Source organism: Sturnira hondurensis, unplaced genomic scaffold, assembly GCF_014824575.4.
Source record: "Sturnira hondurensis isolate 20B ecotype Veracruz unplaced genomic scaffold, ASM1482457v3 Scaffold0006413, whole genome shotgun sequence".
In the NCBI taxonomy this organism is placed as follows: domain Eukaryota; kingdom Metazoa; phylum Chordata; class Mammalia; order Chiroptera; family Phyllostomidae; genus Sturnira; species Sturnira hondurensis.
The window spans coordinates 27,472,238-27,498,577 of NW_028079044.1; the positions used below are offsets into that span (position 1 = coordinate 27,472,238).

Consider the following 26,340-nt stretch of genomic DNA (forward strand, 5'->3'; position numbering starts at 1 on the left):
GGGCCAAAAGCACTGGGCAATCCATTTCGCTGTATTTCCACAGTTAGTGCTTACAGGATACTGGTATAATTATTTTTTCTGCAGTGTTGTTGTAATAACTGTAAAAATCAAAGTTAAAATGCAGAATGAATAGGAAGTTTTGTGTTATTGTTTATATATGCCCTAGAATGAGGACTATGAGAAACTAAGAGAAGGGCCCTGGCTGGTGTAGCTCAGTGGATGGAGTGCGAGCCTGTGAACCAGACAATTGCGGTTCGATTCCCAGTCAGGGCACATGCCTGGGTTGCAGGCCAGTTCCCAGCAGGGGCCAGATCCCAGCAGGGTATGCACAAGAAGCAACCATACATTGATGTTTCTCTTCTTCTCTCCTTCCCTTCCCCTCTAAAAATAAATAAATAAAATATTTAAAAAAGAAACTAAGAGAGAAAAATAAAATGATTGATTATGCTTTTTGTTTGAAAATATTTTTAAAGCCATGTCTAGTAAAAGGGAGAAGGTGGAAAAGAGGATTGTGTGGGTTTATTCAAAACACTTGTTTCCAAAAGTCAAAAAAGGGCATTCCGCAGCAAGGAAAGAAATGGCCGAGAGAACAGCTTATTTATATGTGCGTGCTTGTACATGTGTATAGGAACTGGAAAGAATCATATTAGCAAACACTTTGTCGATCAGAAAATACATGGTGTTTCCTACAGCTCCTATTTAATTTATTTTAATTTTTTATTTTAAAAATTTATTTATTTATTTATTTTTAGAGAAGGGAAGGGACATAGAAGAGAGGGAGAGAAACATCAATGTGTGGTTGCCTCTCACATCCCCCTTACAGGAGAACTGGCCCACAACCCAGGCATGAGCCCTGACTAGGAATTGAACCTATGACCCTTTGATTTGCAGGCCCGTATTCAATCCACTGAGCCACACCAGCCAGGGTGCTATAGCTCTTATTTTAAATATCAGTCTAATACATAACAGTGCTAACTGGAGGAAAATGATAGCGCGATGTTGGGAAATGTTGTCATTTGCTGCAAGTTGCTAATGATGTAGAGTTTCTGGTGGATAGTTTTTAACTTATATATCCTAATACTGAGGGTCAGAAATTTAGGAAGAAAGGAAGAAATCTTATGGGACAGAGTATTTTATCCTTCACCACTATTCATATTTCTGATAAGCTGAATCTGAAATCTTTTGTGGCAATTTGCCATCATATTTGCAGCTCTGATTAAAAAAACCAGGCAAAACTCACTCCTGCAAGATTAAAGAGAAAACGTTCAATGTTTGTACTTTTCAAATGGTTGTAGAATTGTAAGTGGTGAGTTTGAATTATCTAAAGCAAAAGAATGAAGAGATCTTTCATTTTAAAACTGCAAGTTTCCTAATCACAGTCCAGGGTGTTAGATGGCACCCTGTACGAGTTGTGCTTCTCTGCCTCGAGTTCTGGTTACTGCGCCTGTGAGCTGCGGAGGCTGAGAGGGCGTCTCCTTGTCTCCGGCATGACCCCTGTTGCAGCACCGCGCATCTATCGAAGCATTGAGAATTCAGGATCTGTCTATATCTGTCTAGGTATAGGATCTGTCTACCTTAATACCGATGTCTGAATCTTTGTATCTACATTTAATTACTTCCATTATCTTTCATGAAAAAAAAAGAATTTAATAAATACAACCAATGAGACAATTAAAAAGCTACTACAAAAGTTAAAAGAGACACGTATCAAATTCAAATCAGACTACAATAAGTAGTCAAAAGATCCACTACACAAAAGATCTAAAATATGGCGTTGCTTTGGCCAGCGTGGCTCAGTTGTTTGGGCATCATCCCACAAAGTGGAAGGTTGTGGTTCAATTCCCAGTCAGGGCACATGCCTGGGTTGCAGGTTCAGTCCCCAGTTGGGGCACATGTGAGAGGCATCAATGTTCTCTCCCTCTCTTTCTCCCTCCGCTCCCCTCTCTCTAAAAATAAATAAATAAAATCTGTTTAAAAATATGGTATCAGTAACATAACAAATGGAGCAGGGAGTAAAAATGAAATCCTCACAGAATATATTCTAACTTAAATGCCTTTCAGCTTAAAATAGATGGTCAGAATGGCTATCGTCAACAAATCAACACATCAGTGCAGTCAAGGGCGTGAAGAAAGGGGGACCCTTGTGCACTGTTGGTGGGATTGTTAATTGGTGCAGCCACTATGGAAAACAGTATGGAGTTTCCACAAAAAATTAAATATTAGAGATGCCATACATTCCAGCGATTCCACTTCTGTATATTTATCCACAGAAAAAAAGAAACACTAATGTGAAAAGATACATGCACCCCTATGTTCATTGCAGTATTATTATCAATAGCCAAGATAAGGAAGCAACCTAGATGTCTATCAACAGAGGAATTGATAAAGAAGTTGCGGTACATAGATAGGGCGGGGCAAAAGTGGGTTTACAGTTGTTCGTATGCAAACTAATACAATAATTAATAAACAATAATACAAGAATAAACTGTTTTGCATGCTCACAACCATAAACCTACTCTTGCTCCCCTTTGTATACAATGGAATACTACTTGGTTATACAAAAGAATAAAATCTTACCATTTGAGACACGTGGATGGACCTGGAGAACATTATGTTAAGTCAGACAGAGAAAGATAAACACTGTATGATCTCACTTATAGGTGAAATCTAAAAAAATGAATGAACAAAACAAAATAGAAGCAAAGCACAGAGAATAAGCTGTGGTTCCGCAAAGAGGAAGAAAGTGGGAGGATGGGAATTAAAAAATAAAACAAGAATTGTATCAATGCAAACAGTAACTGTGAGTTTTGAAAAACTTGAGAAATAAAGGCACATTCTGTTTTTAAAATAGATTTTTTCTTTTTTGTTAATTCTTGTTTGGAGCTAGATTTTTTTTTCGTTTTTTCTCACTTTTAATTTTTGTTTGGAATGGTCTTGGAGGCAATGCCTGTTGAAGATTATGGATAACCTTACAACCCCCTTCCTGGTACCTTGGCCCAACTTTAAATGGATTAAAGCACATTTAAAAAATAAATTTAAGAGAAACAATATGTGTCAAATAAAAACCAAAAATAGCCATGACCTCTCAAGAGATGATCACAATATGATCAGTAAATCTTCAGGCAAATTTTTGTAATTCAGTGCCCCATAATGAACATTTCAGTGGGGGAAATTTTTTCAAACAGTAACTTTGGTATTTGTACCCAATTATACAAATTATGCTCTTCTGGAAGAACTAGACTGGTTTACACTTTAATAATTACGGAAAGAATGTTTTCTAGAAGTTTGGGTTCATAACAAATCAAAAGAAGGAAAGGAATTCTTGGAAGGGCATGGCCAGGGAAGCTCTCTCCATCTGAACTGAATGCACCAAAGCCTCCCCAGGCCATCGGGAGTCGGAGCTTCATTTTAGAGACAGGAACTGTGGTTCTGCCCAGAGCGTTTAGACGCAGTCGGGACTGCCTTCCATGCTCATAGCGGGTCATGTTTTACATTAATCTTTTATGTTAATGTCTGTGAAATAATTAGTAGGTGACTTCATTTCCTAAAAATCTACATTGAACATATCAAAATTTTGAACAGATGAATTCCAGACCTTTTCCTCCTAGAAATAGTACAAAATAAAAGATGAATTTAGCAATAAAATTGCTGGACAAACCTTGGGGTGTGTCTTGGGTGAGTTATAATTGTTATAGGTAGATAAAAGTTTCACATTTCTATTATAGTAATTATACAGAGCTCCAAATACATAGAAAAGTGTCAAATGTGGATACAACAGAAATGAATTATCAGAGCCTTTTGCCTGTAGTCACGCCCATTTGAGTGGAGAGAGAGGAAGGAAAAGGAAAGTGTCAGGACATCTGTATTTGTGGGGGGAGAAGAAACAGGTAGCAAAGCTGACATAGAAGGGTGACCAAGAGAGGGGAGGGTCAACAGGGGATCCTCAAGGGCCAAGAAGGAAAGCAATCAAAGGTGATGGCAAACTGGTTACGTGGGACGGGATTTGGAAGGGAAGGCAAGGCAATGAGAAAATCAGATCACAAGCAACAGAGGAGCAAATAAGGAGGTGAATGGACCGAATTCTTTTCTATTTGGTTGAATAAGCACCATCTCCAAGACCCCATACACATATGAAAACAAAACACAAAATCGTGTTGTAGACACAAAGGGATCTTACATCCTGTCTGGATTCCCTATGCCCTCCGTCATTTCCATTACTGTAATGATTATAACAAGTTCCACCATAATGGGCAAAGGAAAAGTGTTATAGGGAATTCACACTCAACTGGAATGCTCTCTCCATGCCCAGGGATGATGGTAATGGGCCAAGGCTTCATCTTAGGACGTTTATTATAATCACTAATGTTACTGAACTGGCTTCACTGGGATAAGGAGCTGGGTCTGGGCTTTCTGTATGGCTTCAAAATTGAAGTTGTCTGAATAGTCAAGATACCAAAAAAGGGAGAAATCTGGGAGAAGTGGGATCACTCTCAGCCTTAGAACCGAGCCCGCACCCTCACTGGAGTGGTGGCAATGGGGCTGCCCCCTCGCCTTCTCCCCTGGTTTTGTCTCCTGTCTCTGTGGTTTGTGGGAAGCAGCACGTTTTTGTGTAGATGACGTACCTGGCATTGTCTGTATTTGTTTCCCCCCATCAGGGAGCAGAAAGAAAGATCCGAGATGAAGAGAGGAAGCAGAACAGGAAGAAGGGGAAAGGCCAGGCCTCCCAAACCCAGTGCAACAACTGTGAGTACGAGAAGGGGTAGGCTGCCCTGGGCCTGCTAGGGAACAGGTGGGGAGCAGTGGGGTGCAGGTAGAACTGCAGACTTGCAAGGGACTGCTTGCTTTTCCCCAGCAGTGGAGACAGAGTAAACTGTCCCAGTGAAAAGCAAATACAGTCAATGACCACAGAGTGTTTGCCCTAGGAGGGACTTTGTAATATCATAGAGACCAACACTTTCACAGACGAGAAATCTCGGGCACAGAGAAGGGGGCTGTGTGAAAAAGGTGAAGGGATTAAATGAACAAAAAACTGATAGACATAGACAACCGTGTGGTGATCACCAGAGGGGAGAGGGGTGGGAGTGATAGAAGAGGGTGAATGGGCAATAAATGGTGATGGAAGGAGACTCAACTTCTCATGGTGAACACACATTACAATATACAGGTGATGTGTTATCAAATCGTACACTTGGAACCCACATAATTTTATTAACCAATGTCACCCTAATAAGTTCATTAAAAAAAAAGAAATCTAGGACACAGAGAGGGACAGAAGGGCATGAGGGCACGCTCTGCCTTGAGAGTGCTCCCTGGAAGTCCAAGTTCTTCCTGCTGGTTTGGCAGCAGGAAAGGGGGGTCTTTCAAGTGTGTTCCCATTTATGGCGTTTGGAAGGCTTCACGGGGGAAGGTCACGAAGGTTAGCTGAGACTAGAGCTTTCATTTGGGAGTTCTTAGTCACAAATAACGCGCTCATTTTCGGGTTTTTGATCACATCCAGCCTCTGAGGGGAAGCTGGCAGCCACGCCTTTACAAAAGAAGAGTGACATCACCTACTTCAGGACAATGCCCGATCTGCACTCGCAGCCGGTCCTGTTCATCCCCGACGTGCACTTTGCAAACCTGCAGAGGACAGGACAGGTATGGGCTGCCTGCTGACATCTTCCTGCCATCCGTTCCTGGGGCTGGTAGGGCCTTAAGAGGGAATTGCTTCAGACAGTGTTGACCTTAAAAATGAAACCAGCGTTGCACGCACTCCACAGAGTCATTGCCTACCGAAAAGGGATTTTTATACAAAGGAATGTCTCAGGAGAGGAAACCAACTTACTAAGGGGAAGAAGAGAAGGAGCTGAAATTAGTAAAGTGTTGACAAAGCCACGAAAGAGGAAGAAATGTTAGAAGGCTGATAACCTGTAAGAAGTTTTGTTAGTCTCCTCACGTGGGATTAGCCTGATGCCATAGAGCTCCACCTAATGGTGGGAAATTGAACTGCCGGTAATTTCATAAAGTTTCACAAGAAAAACTCCGTGATTAAATAAAACCCTGTCAACAATTTTCCCTTTAGTAAATTAACAGATCCCATTCAATAGCTAAATCAATTTACACCAAAAATGATATTGTAGACAAGCTCTTTAAAAAACAACAATTTCTGTCCCCTAGGTATACCTGCAAGTGAAATGAAAGAGTTAATAGTAAAATAACATAAATATCTAATAATGAACTCATTATGGTAGCTCAAGTCGATAGAATATTCTGTGGTCAATAAAGTTATAGTGATGGAAACTATGTAGCAAAAGGGGAACTAGTTATGACAATGTTTAGTGAAAAAAAAGTAGAATAGCTATCTGTTCTACACAGTAATTCCAAATGTAGAGCAGAAATTAAAAAGAACAAGGACAATTATAACCCTTGATGGTGGGGTTACAACATATGGATAATTTTTTTTCTTTTTGCAGTATCTTTTGTATTGTTTATTTCATGTGATAAACGAAAGATGTGTGGGGAAAAAATAATAATGACTTTCCTAGTGTTTGCTAGAATTGTCTCTCACTACACCAATGGAGTTTTAGTGAACCTCGCCTTGGTTGGTTTTCTTTAATCCCAAAGTCCTTTGAAGAAAGTCCTGTTTTGAGAAATAGGGGCAAACTGACCCACTCAAGTGTTCCCTCCATTCTAAGTGTTTAGACACTCACTGGAATCGGCCTTAGTCCGGGAGGAGAAGCCATTCTTGGTGTCGCTTTCTCCTTTTGAGAATATGTTGTCCCCTTCTGTTGTTTTTGATGTGCGTGAGACAAAGCAGCCGCACACAGCATGGTAACACAACGCCCATAGCTCTTTCCCGGGGCGCATTCCACTAAAAGCTAATTTGACATTCCCATCTTGTCCTATTTGTTTGATAGGAACAGGGGCGCAGAAGGGGAAGGAAGAATGTTGTGATTTATCAAGATATGCAGGCCAGCACTACATTTTATTTTATTTTTTTAATTCCCAAGAACATGGTGGTGATGCACGTAGTTACAGTCTCTGCTGTGTGGGATCTCATGGACTTAGGTTTCCACAGGTACTAGAAGAAAGGATCATTGAGGGAGATTGTTTTTATTGTCTGCAGTCATGATTCTGGTTTCAGCATCATGTCACAGCTGACAGCCTGACCTATTCTCTTGGCAACATTTTTCTGAACTATAAAAAGCTGTAAATAACTCTTAACAGAAAAAGGGACCCAAGTTGGCTTCCCATGAGGGTCCATCTGCTGCCCTCACTTGCCGCCCCCGCGTCCTGAGCTGGGCCCCCAGCCTGTGGCTGAATCCAGAGGGTAGGAGAGCTCTTTACCACTCGTTGGTTTCAGCAACGGCAAACCCTGTCCCCGAGCCAGAGGTGAGGTTGGGTCCTGCTATCTGGGGCGCATCCTGACAGAGCCCGCAGGCTGTCCCTGTGCCCTCGGAATCAGCTTTATGGGGTCAGGGAGGGAGCCTGCCTGAGCTCTGGGCAGCCAAGGGGCACCTCAGCTGGGCCCTGGCACCACTCGTGACTGTTCTGTGGTCAGGCAGCTTCCTGGCCCAAGGAAAGAAGTGCCTAGTGTGGCCAGTCCAACCTTTCAAGGACGCCTTTTCTTAGAAGAACTAGAAGCTTGGGAGATGGGTCCAGAGCAGGAGGGGAGACAGCAGTGCCATAGGCTGAAAAAGAGGCGCGGGGTGGGAATGGGCAGCTTTGAGCATGCTAAACTAGAGCCAGCGGTGGCAGGCCAAAGGATGGGCCAGTTCTGCCATGGGGGGTGGAGGAGGCGGGCAGGGGAAGGAGCCGAGCGGTAGTGTGAGCTCAGTAACCACCACAGGCATGTGCCTTGTTAGAACCAGCCACATCACAGCCTTGCCCAAATGGAGGGCAAGGAGCCCTCTAGTTCAGTCATGGAGACTCTTGAGCGACACTTACAGGCACCCCAGCCGTGGCACAGTGATTCCTAGTTGGCCAAGGATGTGGACTGGAGAGGTGGGGTTTTTCCTCTCAGCCCACTCATACTCTCCTCTCCTGTGACCTCACCGATTTGCACATGGACTGGAATATTTCCCAGATGATTGTCAAAAACTGATACGAGGGAACGAATCCACTGTGCAAGTGCCATGGAGATCTCCAGTCTCCCTCTCTTCACATTAAAGTGCTGATATGCCTGCAGCTTTAGTCCAGAATGCCTTTAAAAACAAACAGTAGGGAGCTTGGGAGAAATTGTGGGATGCAGAGGCATCATCTTTTGGGGTAGTGTAACCCGCCTGTACCAGCCTTCCCTAGAGCACTGGACCCCCTGGGGGGTGCTGCTCCCTCACGCCCTCCGGAGCCACCTCCCCAGCGGTGGCTGGTAAGCCATCTTCCTCCAAAACCCAGAAGTTCTTGGCTGGAATCGGGTTCCAAAGTTCCATTCCAGGTCTTTTGAATTGAACCCTCTGCAGGGGTTCCAGGAATGTGGGTTGATGACAAGGTCTCCAGAAAATGTTTATGCACTCTAAAGCCTGAGAAACACTCTACAAATTAGTGCAGTAAGTCCTACGACTAACAAAGAAGAAACAGTGGGTTGTTATGTGACAGGAGAAAGGACCTTGCCAGGGTGGTGATAGGGACTGTGCCATGGAGGCCGTTCAGGAGGGTCAGAAAACACTTAAGAGAAGGCCGCTCCCATGTCTGAGTCACCAGCCAACTTTGCAAAGTGTTGTCCGTGGACAACACTGCCTTAGAGCCAGGTGGGGCAGGTGCATTATGCCACGTGTAAAGAATCCAGCCAAACACAGGCCCACATCAGGACCTTCTTACGAGAAACCCAGCTGTGTAGCCAGGGCTGTGGCCCAGGCTCCCTCACTTACGTGGGTCGTTCCACTTGCGTCTCGATGGACAGTCCTGTTTCTAGTGCGTCACAGTGACAGATTCTCGGATGCCACACTGAAAATTGGAATTGTGGGTGGGGGGGGCGTCTTCCCTTCATCGTTTTCTGTTTGAGAAGAAACAAAACGTGTACGACAACAATAGACATAAACAAATGTAAAAGGAGAACGTTCCTCGTGGAAACCTGAGCTTCATGACTGCAATGACTCTTCCCCAGGAGTTACAGGTAACCAGCTCAGCTGCACAACTAAGTCCGGGTTTGGCAGGGTGTCTATCCAGGCACAGCTGTGTCTCTCCCAGGGAACTGGGGCAGGGATAGTGACAAAATGCACTAGAACTAGAGGCAACTTTTGAAGTTAATACGTGAGCGTCTGATAGTACTTTGGGCATTGTTCTTCACCCAAATGAAAATGGGCCTGAAGCCCACAGATACAGCTCCGGAAAGGTCTACAACTGATCTTCATAAGGAATTGGGTCAAGAGAACCTATGTGCCTAGCAGATCCCTGCTTGAGTTTTCCCGTTGCTTCATGAAATAATAAGGATGCTTCATAATCGCTCTAATTCAGAGTGTGCTTACCAGCTTGGAGACTGTTGACTCCCAAATTTCTGAGGTTGCGGGATGCCAGGGGTTCAGGCCCTCCGAGGAACACGCAGAGGCCTGGGGTCGCTGCTGCCTGACCATGCGACCCTCTCTCTTTCTTGCTCCCCTTCCACCCCCTAATCACAGTGCCCAGAACCAGCTCACCCGTGGACCCGATGGGATTGCTCACTCACAGGCCCTGCTCTACAGCCCTTCTGAACAATGATTTTCAGATCCTAGGAAAATATTTTCTTTCTGTCCAAAGCAAGATTTGGCTTAGAGCTAGAGGTAATCTGATCAGACCAACTGGAGCAGGAAATAAGGAGATTTCCAATTTTATTTCATTAATGTATAAGAATCAACGCTGTGGAGAATAGGAGGTTATTTCCTTTGACACACACATACACAGAACCAGTAAACAGATTTTTCTGTTTTTGCGAGACGGTGTAAAGCTTTGGGAAAGTCTGGGCCTCGTGCACCGAATTTCCATTCCTGTCTCCGACCTGCAGTAAGCCTCTTGTTTTGTTCCACAGGTGTACTACAACGCGGATGACGAGCGAGAAGGGTGAGACACTCGCTTCTTTTGCTTACACACCCAAAGTCAGTGCACATCAATAGAAATGGCTCTTCAAGCTGAGGGTAACTGTGGGTAGGGGGTGGGGCTGCGTCTCAGTGCCAGACTCGGAGCTGAGAAATGTTTGCTTCTGGGCACTCAGAGGAAGGCTGAGGGGATGCCATTTTCCATCCAAATCTCTCTCTCCCCATTCTCTCCTTCCTCTGATCTATCTTTGAATCACTAGCTATCTTCCAAATGACACATCTCTTTGATTACACCTTTTTACTGATTGCCCAGTTACCAAAATCATTTGTTTGGCTTCAACACAAGATCAAACTGAGCTTGAGGCAAGAGCCAAGGAGGCAGCCAGCCTGCTCTCGGTATTACCTGGGCCGCCTGCACGTACCTCCCGAAGCCCTCGCTCTGGGCAGTGAGCCAGGTGGGCTGCTGGGGAGGCTGGTTCCAGTGGGAATGGGAAGGCTGAGAACCTTTCAGTGTCAGTAGGATTGTAGGTAAGAGAGGATGCACTGAGGGTCGCGGGAGGCTCCCAGGGGGCCGTGCGTCAGGACTCGGCCTCCTTTCGCCATCCACAACTCGTGTTATAGGCTCCTGGAATTGTAGGGCCAAGAAGGGCCCTTCAAGCTCATTTAACTGGCCCTCTCTCTTAAGCAATGTAACATCTTCTACCACATCCTTGAGCAGCCAACTTTCACTTGAATATTCTCAGTGATAGAAATATTCCGAATATGCTCGCTGGGTGTGAGGTAGGTCATTGGTGTTGGATGGTTCCGGCCCCCACAAAGTTAGTTTGTCCAGCTTCTTCTGACTTCTAGTCATTGGCTCTAGTTCTTCATATGACCAGAATGCTGTTTTTTTCTTTCTTAAAACAACCTACAACGATATTCATTTTTCAACATGTATATTACACTACCTAACTGGACCTAAGATCGTGGTTTGCATTACATGTGTATAACTAAAAAGCTCTAGGTCAATTTTTTTCAAGCTGTAGTCAAACCAGGGCTTCCCTATTCTTATATAATTAATATATTTACTCACAAAACATTTCAAGGTGAAGTAAGTATAGGAGATATTGCTGGGTCATTTCCTGGAGCAGAGGTGGGCAAAGTATACCCTAAGAACCCAGGTAGGCCTACCACTTGTTTCTGTATTGTTCACCAACGTTTTTATTTTATTTAATTTATTTTGTTTTTAGAAAGGGGAGGGAGGCAGAGAGGGAGAAACATGAATGTGTGGTTGCCTCTCGCACACCCCCTGCTGGGGACCTGGCCCGCAACCCAGGCATGTGCCCTGACTGGGAATCAAACCTGCAACCCTTTGGTTCATACCCCGTGCTCGGTCCACTGAGCTCTGCTAGCCAGGGAAGGTCTACCAACATTTTTAAATGGTTGAAAATATCCAAAGGAATATTGTCTAACATGAAAATTATATGACATTTCATGAGAGCACAGCTGTGTTACTTCCTTCATGTCTTGTCCATGGCTGCGCTTGTGTCACCCAGCAGAGTTGGACACCGCAGAGCCTAGAAAGCCTAAGTGCTGACCGATGTACCCTTTACAGAAAGCCATGTGCCCCCTTCTGTCCTGAAGGACGGGGATTCTCAAAGGGGTCAACCCCTCCCCAGCTGGCGAGAAGCAGAGCCTTCTCCGGGATCTGACCTCTCAACTCTGAGCTCTTCATTTTCTGAACACGTAATTAGATTGTTCTTTTTACCTTGGCACATGGATAATCACCAGAAATGATTAGCGTTACCAGTCCTGATCTGTTATTCACATATCTTATGAGGGAAAACGTGGCATCATGGGAAGAACACGGACGCTGAGCTCAGGAAGCCTGCATTCTGCACCTGGGCTGCGGCTTACTAGTGTGAAGCCTTGGGCCCGCTCCTTGACCCCCGAGCTTTGGTCTCCTCAACTGTGAAATGAGGATTTTGTTTTTTCTGAGGGAACTTAGCAGCCCTTTGTTTATAGTTCAAGCATTTGCTTCCTCGGGGTAACGGCTTCACGCACTGCTTGTTCTGGAGTCATAGCTTATCATACATGTGCCAGTGGGAGGGAGCTGGACAGCAGAGAAAGCACCTTTCCCCCTTGTCCTTGAGTCCCTTTGTGACGCAGGCCTGTACAAAAGGACAGGCGTCAGGAAACCTGCAATTCAGGCTCTTTGCATCCTTCCAGTGGGGCAGTCATATCTGCCCCTCCTTCCTTGCCTTGTTTTGAAAATAAATGTGACGGTTGAATTCCGACCACACACACTCATTGACTCCCTGTTGGGAGTATAGATTTGAAAGTGTGAAAAAGCAGTTTTGAACTCTCAGGAGGAAAGTGGTTTACCCAAGATGTTATTTTAATGGCAAAGTTTTTCACAGCTCAGAATGGGGTGCTATTAAAAGTCAACAGAACTGGAAAAATACAAGCACATCTTGTGTGGGGAGAAAAAGAAAACCACTGGCGTAGGAGCCCTCACACAGCCTGAGGAGGGGATGTCACACAGTCTGGGGGTTTCCAGCTCTTTACTGATTGTTACCCTACTGGCCACTGCCCCTGAGGCCGTGGCCACTCTGGTCCCAAGACACGGCAGAAGAGCATGACCTGCTTTTAGGGTAAAGTAGTGAGGTGAAGACAGAGGGAACAGTGCCCCCAAAACTTACTGCCACCTTCGCTTGGGAATTGGGTTTGAATTTTCCTCCAGCTCCTTCCATAGTTTGACTTACTAGGGGATAAAATAAGAGAAGGAGGACTCTTACTATCATTTCTTTTACCCTCACTCATCTTCTCAGATTTTTTGAGTACCTTTAGCATGAGGCTGTCCCTCCAAGCTGGATTCCCTTAACTGCCCTTTTCACTCATTAGCTGCATCACCGTGAGTGAGGCACTCAGCCCTCTGAGCCTTAGTCTGGCCATCACTGAAAGGCGGGTAGGATTGGCGCTCGGCCCGGCTAACACACAGAGCCCCTAACACTCAGCATCAGTGACTCCTCTCAAAGACAGTCCATATTTCCAATTTCTATTCCCCTTGAACAGTCCTTCCTTCCTTAGAGTGCCCAGAAAGAACAGGAACTTTGGTAGGAAACGCAGAACTGTCAGAACTGACCCAGCTGGGGACATGCAGGGCCACCACACCATGAGCTCTCAGGAAAGGGGACTGACACCCTCTCCCAAGGCGGAGGGAGAGGTTGGCAGCGGAGGTCTGGGTCTCCGGGGAACTTCCTCCACTGCACGGTCATCTGCTCCAACCAGATGGAGTCGTGGAGCAGCAGGAAGTCAGGGCAGCATCATAACTGAGGCTCAGTGAGGCTGGCCTGCACCATTTCCACAGGTCCCCTCTGCGCCTTCGGGGCTGGCAAGTGCAGGCGCCTGGGGCCTAGCTAGTTTGGAGGGGGCTGTGTGGCTTGGAGTCCACACAGACACCGAGCTCATCCTGCTGTTTCCCAGCCCCTACTTTCTCAGCAGGACGAGGGCTTAGGGGCAGGAGAGAGTGACTAAAACCCATAGGTCTCACCTTGGTGGGTCCACATTCAGCCATGAGAAGTACATCTTCCGTCCATGCCGTAAGGGCAGTGGTGTGTGTTCTGCCTCAAACAGGGATGGCTTGGGACCTGCAAGGGGGAAGAAGGAGGCTGGTGACCGGACTCAGTTGTGGAAAACTAGGGATATGCAAGCCAAGGGAAAAGCCGGGCACTGAACATGCGCGAACCTTTGTTCTAGTGGCCCGTCTGCTTTCCTTAATGCTTTCCGCTCATCTTTTCTAGCAGCAGTGTCCTGGTTAAACGGATGTTCAGGCCCTTGGAAGAGGAGTTTGGCCCAACACCTTCTAAACAGATGAAAGAAGAAGGAATGAAGCGAGGTATGTCTCCCATTGGGGCACTCCACTGGCATCGCCAGAGTGATCACCCTCCCACCAGGAGTGGGGGGTTGGGGGGGCGGGTGTGTGTGACTAAGAAAAACAGGCCTGTGGTTCAGGGCCGGCCTGGGGAGTTTTGATGGGCATGGGCAGTTCACAGTCTTCTCCTTTGCTTTAGACTCTGTCTTTTAAAATGCTGTAAGCAAATGTTTATTCTTCCTGGGCGTTGGTTCTTTGCTTTGCCTTGGAAGAAATGGAATAAATATACTGACTCACCCAGCAGTGAGATACAAGGTTAAGAAGAAACTCTTGGTGTGTGTGTGATAATAACATAAGCGCCAGCAAGGAGACCTGTTCAGTAGATGCACGTGACTAACCTCGCACAAGGAAATAAACCGGTTTTCGGTGACGTCACGATTTTCATCCTCTCTCACGTCAAGGGTCTCACTCAACTTCCCCGAGAGAGGCGGAAACCAGGCAGCATGCCAGTGTCTTGCCCAGCATTTGATGCTGTTCACGACTCGCTGTCCTTCCTCAGAATGAGAGGAAAGAGTCAGGTGGGGTGCCGGTTCCCCCCATAACTTGCTGCAGCCAACACCCAGGGCTTCCAGAGACCTTCGACTCCTGCATGGCTGGAGTTTTAATGAGTCAGCTTTACCATGTTAACTATATCCGCCCTCCACACAGGCTCGAGGTTTTTGTTATTGAGAACTTCGATTTTATTTTCCCACTTGTTTCCATGGGATTTACGGGATGGTCAAGAGCGTGCCGTCTGTTGCCCCCTCAGCCAAGTGGAGTTGTGTGACCCTGGGAAGGTTGCCTGCTACTTACGAGTCCTCACTGGTACAATGGGGACGACCAGAGTACTGACTTCACAGGGTTGCTGTGCGGGCTGCTGAGTGAATGCCCCTGACACATAGTGAGCACTTGTGTTCCATATTCTAAGTATCGGTTTTAGGATTAGGCCTGGATCTACTTAAGGTTTGCTGTCATAATTGTGGGTAAGTAATTGGTGTTTCAGAAAGGAGAGACCAGACTTGCCTGCAGACCGGTAGTTCCATCAGCAGCATTTAACCTGGGAAAGGCTTTCGTGCTTCGCGGGCTCCCCGTCGAACATCCGAGTGCATTTTGAGCTCTGTGCCTGCCTGCCTGCCTTTTGTGTCTCGTACTTTAGGATGAGGGCAGAGCTCTAAGGGAATCAAAGAATCACACAGGCGAAATTCACTGTAGCTTGCATCCCTATTTAGTGCATGCTGACCAGTTCAAAGGTTGTCATTTTCAGATTATTCTGGGATTGTGACGTCAGGACAAAAATTGCCACTGGGAATTGTGTTGGGCTGGGATGGAAAGCAAGAACCTGGCCTTTGAAACTGCTGCCTCATAGGGACACACGAGGGCGCTGCAGCCCACCAGCAGCAGAGGAAGTGGTTTCCCCCAGGCCAGCTTGGCTTTGCGGAGGGATCCTGCGGTCACTGAGCCCCTGCCCAGAGCCACCTCCCCCTCTCTCCCCGCCACCCCGTCCGTCCGAGCTCATGGTCTTTGACAAGTGCTAGGAAGCTGCATCAGTGACGGTTCCTTTCGGGGATTCGTTAGACATTCTCCAGGAGAGCAAATGAGTGTAATGGTCACCAATGTCACTAGTTGTTTTGCCTTCTCAGGGTGGCCTCGATTGGAGTCGCTTGGGGCTGTCCCTGTGGCCTTCTGCCTTTGTCCATTTCCTGGGTTGGGTGGCGGCTGCTCTTGCTGTCCACAGCAGGGGATCGCAGGAGGGCTCTGCCCGGATTCAGGTTAATGAAGGCTGGCTCCCTGGGCCCCCTGCGGGGTGTGCCGGAGTGTGGCTGCCAACACGCCCAGCAGGACAAGTCTGTCAACGTGCCACCACACCACCTTTAGCCCTTTCCGAAGCCACATTATTTCAAAGACAATAATTTTAAGAAGGATCTGTGAACTGGGGAAGTAGTACTCATTTTCCCAGAGCACGGTTTGGGGTTTCTTCAGGCTCAGACTGCCAGAAATTAGATTCTTCTGCTGAAAGCTGTGGGAAGAAGGTACAGAATGTTCATCTGTAGGAGCCACTAGTTAGAGGTTTTATTGTGTTCTGTTTGCTTGTTTTTATATTTACTTAGTAGTTTTACTTTCTCATCTAGTGGTAATCAAGGTCCTGAGGTCTAATTGTGCGATCAGCGTTCAGTTCTCTTACCATGTCATTGGGTGACTAAATCGTTTTAGCCAAAATGGAGGCTATAAAATATTCTTTCAAAAGGACTAAATTTGGAACTCCTTGGAGACACAGTCAGTCTACTTGTTTAATTGCAATTTTGTTTCTGTACTGGGCAAGGAGAAGAAACTGCAGCACTGAGGGTACACGGTTCGGTTCCGTCCTCCTTTCATGACCGGACAAACGGGACAGCGCCGGCTGCGGAGAGGAAACCCAGGCAGAACCCACGTGCACCCGTGCAGACTCGCTTCTCTAAGACAGCGGCTCTGACGAAGTCCTTGGGGGGTGGGGAGGACGGGGGAAGATTCGGGTCTGAGCTGATTTCATGTCCCAGCTCCGAAGTCCTTCCTTCGGGCTGGTGGTGACTGTAGCTCAGTAGGTACCTGGCTGTAGTGGGGGCCCGGGCTCCGCAGGGCTGTTGGGCCTGCACATGCTTCCACGGTGGCCAGGTGCCCCAGGCTGCAGCCCTGCCCTCCTCCTGATCTCTGAAGGCAGAACCACAAGCCATGTCACCAGGAGTGAGAAAGGGCAGTCAGCTCACTGAGGCTGCAGGGTGGCATCTGAATGACAGTTCCCAGTTCTGAGAGCTAAGCCCTTGTGCAGTAGCTGGGAGGAACGGTACACATTGTTGGAGCATCTTCACCTCTCTAATGACATGCAGGGGGCTTATCATCTCCCATTTTCTGTGCATTGCCAAATTCAGACTGTTTTGTTACAGAGAAATGAACAGAAAGCTGCATTCGTGTTCACTCAGGGCACTAGAACCGTGACAGTTGCTTCCTGATAAAGCACTCACTGCTTGAGGAATGGGTGCTTGCTGTGTGCGTGGCCCTGTGTTAAGCATCCCATATGCAGGTTACTTCATTTAACCCTCACAGCAATCTTATGAGGCAGATATTATTATTATCCATGTTCTACAGAGAAAAGCAAAGCATGGAGGGGCTAAATGACCAGGGCAGGCGGAACTGGGGTCAAAGCCACACCTGTCATACCCCTAGTGACTTGCCTCAGAAATGTGTCCTCCTTCCCGGGCCTTCACACCGGTCGCTCTGTCTGCCGGAGATTGCTCTCCCCGTCCTGTCCCTCTCCCTGCTCTCCCCACCTCCCTTGCCTGCGCCAGTGCCTATACACCCTTCATAAGTCAGATCGCTCCTTCAAGGTAACCTTCCAGGGCGGTAAGAGCCCCACCTCCCTCACCGCCCTGGAAAGCTCAGACCCCTGGAAGCACTTTCTCCTCTTTTTCCTTGACAGCTCTTAAGACTCCATCTAGCTGCTTATCTGAGGAATGCCCGCCTTTCTAAGTGGACTACAACCTTCAGAGCAGGCTGTGTTTTCACCTGCTGCTGCAGCTTCAGCTCACAGCTCACAGCCTGGGACCTAGGGGCCCAGATGGGAATTCATTAACTTGTGTTGAATGATCAAATAAATAAATAGAAAGCACAGGTCACAGAAAGAGACGTCTGAAAGAGATCCTATATCCACCTTGAGAAATTCCAAGGTGAACAGTGAGTAAAAGCATCGTACAGCCCGTGAGGTGCTGCTACCCAGTGGTCAGTTCACGCCCTCCCTAACAGTCCCTAGCAGCAGGTTGTTTGGGGAACTGCCTTGCCACCCTTGCCTGACGTGGATGTCCCCTGGCTCAGGGGTCCGAGGCTTATTAGCAGCCACTGTCAGTGTCCGAGGCCTGTGTGACAGGAGGCTGTCCCCTGTGGCAGCTGTGGGGCTTGCGCAGGCTCCTTAGTCACGGCTGTCCCCCACCTCTCTTTCAGTGCTTTTGTACGTGAGGAAGGAGACCGACGACGTGTTCGACGCCTTGATGTTGAAATCGCCCACAGTGAAGGGCCTGATGGAGGCGGTAAGCAGGGGGCTCCTTTGCAGGAAGTCTGCTTGTGGTCTCCTGAGCTGGAATCCGTTCATTAAAATGCAGCCTTTGAGATGGCTCTGCAATGGCTTTGCAAAGAAGAAGAAAAGGCGGAGAGATTTATGGAGACACTGATTTCCATGCTGTCGGGGCTTATTAGCATCTTAAAGGGAAGGAAACTTTGAAAACCAGCCAATTCCCTGTCAGTGGCAGGCCAATCCAAGTGAGATGCCATAAAGAAAGATTAAACTGAGTCTCTCTCTCTCTCTCTCTAACTGTGAGATTCCATTTGTCTCTGCATTAAGTCAAATTAGATATGTTTAATTTCCAGATACACATGGACCAAAAACATTTAGGAAGTGCCTTGCTAGCTGTGATAATGTAATCCAAAATAGAAGTATGACCTCTGTTTGGTTAAGAAGAAAAAATGTATTACAGAATTCTGAAGAAAAATTCTAAGTTTTCTTCCTCCCCTTTCACCCCTAATTTAGTCTGGGGTGAAAGGGGATTACCTTACTTGGGCTCAGGAAAAGTTAATTTATTTTTCCTCCAATATGATTTATCTAATATGACTTTAACATTACTCTACTTTGAATATGACTTCTAACTCCCTGTTACCTGTACTTACTCCTGTACAACCGTGTTGTAGAAGATGTGGGGTTTTTTATAGTGATCGAGACAATAGGACTGCCCAGGACAGTCCAGATCATTTGTGGGTTGGGAAGTGGCTATGTCAGAAACAGCAATTTGGGGGTTATGGGGTGAAATGGTAAAATGTATAGGATAATGCCTATACGTGGAATCACAATACATGGTCTCTTGTAGCTGATTTATTTCAGCCACAGTTCTCAGCATGTTTTTGAGGTTCACCATCTTGTACTATAATCAGTTCCTCGTTCTTCTTTGTGGCCGAGTAACATTCCATTGTGTCAATAGACTATGTTTGGGTTCCATTCCTCAGTGGATGGACATTTGGGTTTCTCCACCCTCTGGCTGTTGTGACCAGTACCGCTATGAACGTTCATGCACAAGTCTCTGAACATATTTTTAGTTCTTTTGTGTTTACACCAAGGAGTGGAATTCCTTGCCAGACAAAAACGTCACATACTATATGATTTAATTTATAGGGAATATCAAGAATAGGCAAATCCATAGAAATAGAAAGCGGGGTAAAAGGGTAATAAGAAATGACTACTTCATGAACTACGCAAACGGGTAATAAGAAGCAACTGCTTGCTGAGTTTCCTTTTGGGGTGATGGAAAGTTCTGGAACTAGAAATTCCTGATGGTTGCACAACATTGTGAATGTACTAAATGCCACCAAATTGTAGACTTTAAAATGGTAAAAATGGCAAATTGTATAATGTGTAGAAAAATGTCTTCACTGTCCATCTGAAATTTTTGTTGAAATGCAGAGCAGTGTCCCCAGTGCAGATTTCTCACTGGCCCCTGTGGCTGGTGTTGTGAACTGGTCCCCGGGCCTTGCTGAGCGGGGACCACCCTCTGAGAAACACTGATGGGGGCTGGGTGATCATTTCTAACCCACAAGATCCTGCAGTGGAAGGGGGTTCATTATTACCAAGTCTGCTGCGCCTGAAGGAAAAACAAAATAGAAATGGACACAACAAAAACACAATCTGTATCTCTTCAAGTGAACCAGGGTTTTAAAAATGAACCTAAAATTGCCGGAGGTAAACTTGTGAGCTAGAGAAGCGTATAAAATATTCAGACCTGCCTGGGTTCCTGCAGACAGTTTTCCTAGCCCCAACCAGGCTTCTGAGATCTTATTGCTGAAAGCGACTCACCTAGGATAGTGGTAAATACGAACATGAACTAAGCAACTTTTAAGGGTGTCTTCCCGGAGTTCCACTCCAGATCTGACGGCACTAAGTTGGAGGTGGAATGGTGGTGGCGGATCGAAGGTCCATATTTTTAACAAGCTCCTCGGGTGTTCTGAGGCCAGTCAGGCCTGAGAAACACTGGTCTAGACTAATTCCGAACCGACTCACAAAGCTGCGATTCATGACCCCTTTTCCTTGTGTCTTCCTTTTCCTTCCTCCACACCCGGCCAGTTCTGCAAGTGTTCTGCAGCTGTGGTCTCGCTGGACCACGGTGAGGTGAAATATCACCCCCCCTCCCACCCAAACCGCTGCGAGTCCCTGCCTACACACCCCACCACAGCAGAGCCAGCTTTTGATCCCTCTTGGGGGAGCTCCTTACACCTTCCTTGCTCTGCTCAGCTGGGGCATGGGTGGGGGTGGGGAGAGAAATGCACAGTATCTGCCAACTTCGTAAGCCACAGACGGGACAGGTTCCCCAGGCTGGTTCTGGTCAGATTTCTAAGCAACTCTGACTTCACCTCACCTGTATTAAACTGGGAAAGAAAAAATTTTGTTCGAGCTCCAGCACAAGCCGTCTCCTGCAAGTGGGAAAGCAGGGCGGAGAAGCCCCCTCGGGATCCGCAGGTGACGTGGGGGCGAACTCTGAAGCAGCATTCGCTAGCAGCCCTTGCAGTTTGGGGGAGACAGGTCTCATTTAAGTGAAGGCTTGAGCACCCTGTGAAGTGAGAAGGCAAAATTTTGAAGAATACTGGATTCTGCTCGCCGTAGTTGCACCCTAAGTTCATCTGGGGGCCCAGGTGGGGCCAGAAAGTGCTCTCTCTGGGGTATAGGTTTTCTGAGGAACAGCACCTCACTAGTGTATAGCATTTTACCATTCTTTTAAAAAAAGATTTTTTCATTTATTTTTAGAGAGAGGGGAAGGGAGAGAGAAAGAGAGGGAGAAAACATTGATCAGTTGCCTATTGCAGTCCCCCAACGGGTGACCTGGCCTGCAACCCAGGCACGTGCCCCGACTGGGAATAGAACCTGTGACCGTCGGTTCACAGGCTGGTGCTCAATCCACTGAGCCACACCAGCCAGGGCCATTTTACCATCCTGACACTCACACACGTAGAGACAGTGTTGCCTAGTGAGTCAGTGTATGGAGTGAAGGCTCAGAAACTCGTGTTCATTTCTTGACAGTGCTTCTCACTAGCTGGGCAAACTTCTTAACCTCATCTTCCCCCTGAAAATGAGAATAATAACAGTACCTGCCTCACAGGGTCACTGTGGGGATGAAATGAGATGAAACAGATGTAAAACTCCCTGCCCGATTCCTGAGTCCCCTCCGGAGGTTAGCTTTTGCTTCTAAACCATTGTTTTGAGGAGGAATCAGAGCTAGAAAAGTCGCAGAGTGAGCACTTCCTCCTTCTTCTCAGATTTTGGATTTCTCAAATAATCCCAAAGGTGGAAAGTTATTTTTGCTCATGATTCCATTATGTAATTTTCCACTAATTAGGCACTGCCGAGGAGGCCCGGAGCTGTGGGTGTGAGCAGGTGGCCACGTCGGGAGCCCTGGAATTAGAATGCGGGGCTCCCTCCTGTGCCCGGAGACGGAAAGCTGCTCCTGAGAAGTGATCTGTGTGCACCACAGATCAGGGCCCCACGCTGAACAAAGCTTCAAAGCAGAGGCGGTGCACTCTGACCGCCATGCTTTGTTATCGCTCTGATTTTAAAATAGTATCATCACCTGTGTGGCTTTGTATCTTTTAGCAACTAAAAGGTACATTTTTAAAAATTCCTAACTCTTAAGGAAATCTGTTTAATCCAGGAGTATTACACTTGACCTCGAGCTGTCACTTAGAACCCTGCCACTGGTTAAAAATGACTTTCCGTAAAAACTCACTGTGGACCCAGCAGGTGCTGCGGGCTTCGGGTATTGCTGCCCTAAGATTCTAGTGGAATCTCCCCAGATATTTTCAGTGGTGCCATCCCAGAGCCCCACACCTGACCTTTGGATCCTGCTCTCTGGGGGTGGGCCCAGGCATCAGCGTTGGAAACAAGCCCCCTGGTTGACCTTGAAGTACACTGAAGTTTAGGAGCCAGCACCTGTGGTGAACCCTGCCTGGGAATTTGATTAGACCTGGGAATTTGTTGAGGTATCCAACATTTTGACATCTCTGGGCCACACTGGGAAGAAGAAAAGTTGCCTTGGGCCACACATTAAATACATTGTGACACATATTCATAAAAAGATATCTCATAATGTTTTAAGTAAATTTAGGGTTTTGTGTTGGGCCGCGTTCACAGCCATCCTGGGCGGCGTGCGGCCCATGGGTTGCAGGTTGGACTCCTCTGTCAGGGTCGGATTCTGTCCTCAGGCCCGATGTGCACATTCACTCAGAATGGGAATAACCCCACTCGTACCTTTGGGGGCTGAAGGCCCTGCAAAAGTAGCTGTGAGCAGGGGAGCGGTGGTGAAGGCCATTCCACGTGCTCCATCCTGTGGGCCCTGGTCCAGGCTGTGTCCTTCAGCTCCCATCAGTGGTGTGCGAAGGCCCAATATTTTCCCCACTGCAGGGGGTACTCACAGTCTTCCAGGGGTGGACCTCACAATTCCTACATGAAAGTGTGTGTGTAAAGTGTGAGTGTGCGCCTCGCAGTCATTTTTGAGGTGGGAGCCCCTGCTTCGTATCAGTATTCATGTTCTTTTATTCCCTTCTGAACTAGTTATGGGAAGGTTGGTTGTGCCCCGACTTCCTCTCTGCCAAATGACGTCAGCAAGAGTGTTAACAAGTTAACACGAGCACTCAGTAGACATTGGCTGAGGGGGTGACAGTGACGGTGACAACGACGATGCAGCAGCTTCCACAGCAGGACGATCTGGATTGCTTTCTGATGGAGAACCAGCTCTCGTTTCTCCCGTTAAGCTTCAAATTCCCTGTTCTCAGGGTGGGATTCTTTAGATGGAAAAGAAAGTCTGTATTGGGGGATGAAAAGCCAAAATATTTTGTATTTTTTCCCTATTAAAATTATGATCGGCAATTGTGGTGGAATGTTGACCTGTCTTAGAGACAAAAGAGAATGGCACTGCCGTGGCCCTTCAGATGGGAACTGAGGGTGGAGTCAGAAGGCGCCACAGCGGGCAGATTCTGAGAGCAGTTTGTAGGTGGCGGCAGGGTTCCTACGGCCTACACAGATTTTCCTGGGTCTGGACGTCAGGCCACGTAATGAAATGGAGAATTGTGTTATCTGAAAATTGGGTTGTTTTTAGACTCAGCAGACACTATGCTCTCCTTTGAAGTAACATTGCTGAGTTGGCCTTAATTAGAAAAGTCTCCTGTAAGGCCAAGGTCATAGGTCCCACCATAAGCACATGCGCAGACGCATATAGAAGGAAAAAGAGTGGGGAGCTTGACTGATTGGGCCCGAACCATGACTCTGCATGTCGCTCTCAGAATCTTTGGCTTCCTTGCAAAATGTGGGGCATGCTTACCTTCCAGAAGAGTTATGTTTAGACTGTACTTGACCTCTCATTGTCTTTGAGAGAACTCTTGACCGCAACAAACAGGAGTGGAATCATTGTTTGTCTGTGTCAAACTGGGTCACTTTTCTATAGAACAGACTGGGTAACTCTTCTCATTTACTGGTCCTGCACCTCTCAGGCCTTCATTTCGCACTCCAGGAAATCATTGTTCATGCAGATGACACCCAAACAGGAAAATAAAAAAGTTCTCCGCCCGCCAGAGGTTGCTGAATGTCCCTGTGCTTGGTGTCATTTGGGTGAATTAGAATCCTTCTCTTTTCACCTGCGTGTTCGGTAGTGTCAGTCAAGCCATTCATGTAACTGAGTGTTAAACTGGGTAGCAGACAAGGATTTGGTGGTGATGATGGTGGCAGTGGAGGTGACACGAGTTTTCAAACTTTCTCTTTTCTGGGGGGTGCATTTCTGAGTGAGTTTACCTGGTAATCCTACACATCAAGAAGCTTCAGGTGCTGTGGGCCCCTTGCTAGTCCTCGAGCGCACCCAGGCTACTCATCCCTCAGGGCCTCTGCGTTTGTTGTTCCTTCTTTCGGGAGCGTTCCTCCCCCCGGATCCACAGGCTCACTCTCTCCCTTCCTTCGGGCCTCTGCACACAGGTCTCGTTCTCAGCTGGGCCTTCCCACAGCACCTACATAAATAGCATCTCTCTATTCCCTGGTCCTGCTTTGTTTTATGTCACAGCATTTATCACCACCTGACATCGTTCACATTTTGTGAACATTTATTTTTTCTCATTTCCCTCAATGAATGTAAAGTTCATGAGCACCGGGACATTTTCTCTTGTTTTCTGTGTATCCCAGGTCCCCGAACATGAATAAACTGCCCTGAGCACCTAGGTGCTTCCGTGCTGAGTGCTGTGGTACAACCTGATGCACACCGCTTTACCGGATTCTCACAATCTCCCCGCGAATGTGGCATGGTAAACACCATCACCACGTTCCAGATCCGGGGACCGCAGCCCACAGAGGGGGTTTCTCAAGGTCTCTGATAGCTCCACAGGGTGATAGAGCCAACTGAAGTCCAGTTAGGGAGATGCCAACATATGAAATGTTAATAACATTCCAAGTCACAGCTCACAACACATAAAGGAAAGAAGCTCAGCCAATAATAGGCCACCAGGCAAGAGGCAGTATGTGTAGTAGCTGGTTCCACACAGTCAGGGTTCAAATCCTGGCTCTGACATTTAGGAGGGGCGTGACTTTGAGTAAGTTACTCAGCCTCTCTAGACCCTAGTTATATCATTTCTGAAATGAGAACAATAGAAATATGGGATATCATTAAGAGGATAATGGTAAGGTGAAAAATAGGGTTGGTGCCAAGATTAAGTGAGCGTATATAAGGTACTTAATCTAGCACAAAGAAATACTTTATAAATTACTATATATATATGTTCATATGTATATGGAATGACTAAATGCTCGCAGGTGGGGAGGCAAACTGAGATTCTTCCGAGCCAGAAGGGCTGGAGAAAAGGGGCTTTCCTGGACTTCTTTCCCGGGGGAGCCGGTGCACGCAAGGGAAGACGCTGCTCGCGGGCCAGTAGGCCCCTCGGCTACCCGGTTGAGTCATTCAGGCATGGAGGCCAAGGCCTGTGCTCCCCGATTCTCTCTGCAGGCCTGTTTGCAGGCCAGAGTCCCTTCTTTTTAAACATACATCTTAGAGCCCACACGGAACAATTTCTGAATCCAAATAAAAGTCATTGGCTNAAAAGGGGCTTTCCTGGACTTCTTTCCCGGGGAGCCGGCCGGTGCACGCAAGGGAAGATGCTGCTCGCGGGCCAGTAGGCCCCTCGGCTACCCGGTTGAGTCATTCAGGCATGGAGGCCAAGGCCTGTGCTCCCCGATTCTCTCTGCAGGCCTGTTTGCAGGCCAGAGTCCCTTCTTTTTAAACATACATCTTAGAGCCCACACGGAACAATTTCTGAATCCAAATAAAAGTCATTGGCTTCCAGACCAGGCAGCTCTGTTGGGTGACCTGACAACAAGCAGACTAAGTCCTCCAGTGCTTAAAAAAAACAAACAAAAAAACAAGGGACATTGCTAAGTTCTACCTATCACACACCTGAGGTTTCTGGGCAAACAGAACTCTCCACCAAGTTCATATCTACAAATTATAGATCGTCAGACAACCGGTAACACATTGATGAGATGTGTCCAAGACCTAGGATCCTCCTGGATGTCCAGGAAGTCTTTTAAAATATCAATAATGGGCTTTTTAAAAATTACGAAAGGGTATGCTCATTTTAGATGACTTCGAAAGCAAAACAAACAAGCAACCCAAGCACTCCGAGTCCCCCTCGTTCTGTGGTGTAGCACGTGCTTTCTGTGCATACAGGGAGGGTTGTATGGTGATACCATCCAACTCAGGCACAAGGGTGCTGTAACTCCCCCCTGTCCTGCCCCCGACAGGTGGCCAGCTTCCTCCCGTGATATCCTGCACAGTCTCACTTCTTTCCAGGGTTCTGAATTTGGCAAAACGCACTTTGTCACCCTGCATGGAGGCAGAGAACGCCGTGTCCATGTGGCATGTTACCGAGCTGGCTTTGCCATGGACACACACACCGAGGACAACAGTCCTCCTAGAGGTCGTCTGCCCTCCTCAGCAGCGTTGGTGCACCTGTGTCAGCGTTACTGGCTGCTGCTTGGTATTGGATGGGGTCCATGAGGTCCCCTCCAGGCAGTCTCAACCTGTAAATCTGAAATGAGACTGCTAGGTTGTTACCTTTCAAATCCTGTCACTGCCCTGTACTAGCTGAGGGACCAGGGGCGAGTTACTTCCTACCCGTGAGCCTGAGTTTCCTCATCTGAGACACAGGGCCCATAGAAGTGCCTCTTCCACTAATGCACAGAGCCAATCAAAAGATGTGGAGCTCTGCGAGCCTGTCTGCTAGGCACTTACTAAGCAATCAGTGAAGGCCACCTGCTGTGGCTGCTCCCCGCAGGCCCAAGTCGGAACTGGAATAGTGCAGGGTTTGCGAGAATCTCCTAGTTCCGACTATTATCCATTGGTTTGTGAGCCGAGGTATGTGTGCTCAATG

The 26,340-nt window shown here is 47.2% G+C and overlaps 1 protein-coding gene across 4 annotated transcripts in view; it reads left to right on the forward strand.

The window, feature by feature from the left end:
- Window positions 1-26,340, forward strand: part of GRHL2 (grainyhead like transcription factor 2) — a 136,337-nt gene that overhangs the window by 103,755 nt on the left and 6,242 nt on the right. For 3 of the 4 annotated variants that reach the window (XM_037048299.1, XM_037048296.1, XM_037048298.1), the window contains exons 10-14: window positions 4,656-4,743; window positions 5,498-5,637; window positions 9,980-10,011; window positions 13,769-13,863; window positions 17,848-17,933. In XM_037048299.1, the coding sequence (XP_036904194.1) occupies window positions 4,656-4,743; window positions 5,498-5,637; window positions 9,980-10,011; window positions 13,769-13,863; window positions 17,848-17,933 (441 nt within the window). The remainder of the gene's footprint in view (window positions 1-4,655; window positions 4,744-5,497; window positions 5,638-9,979; window positions 10,012-13,768; window positions 13,864-17,847; window positions 17,934-26,340) is intronic. The other variant, XM_037048297.1, reaches the window with a different exon arrangement.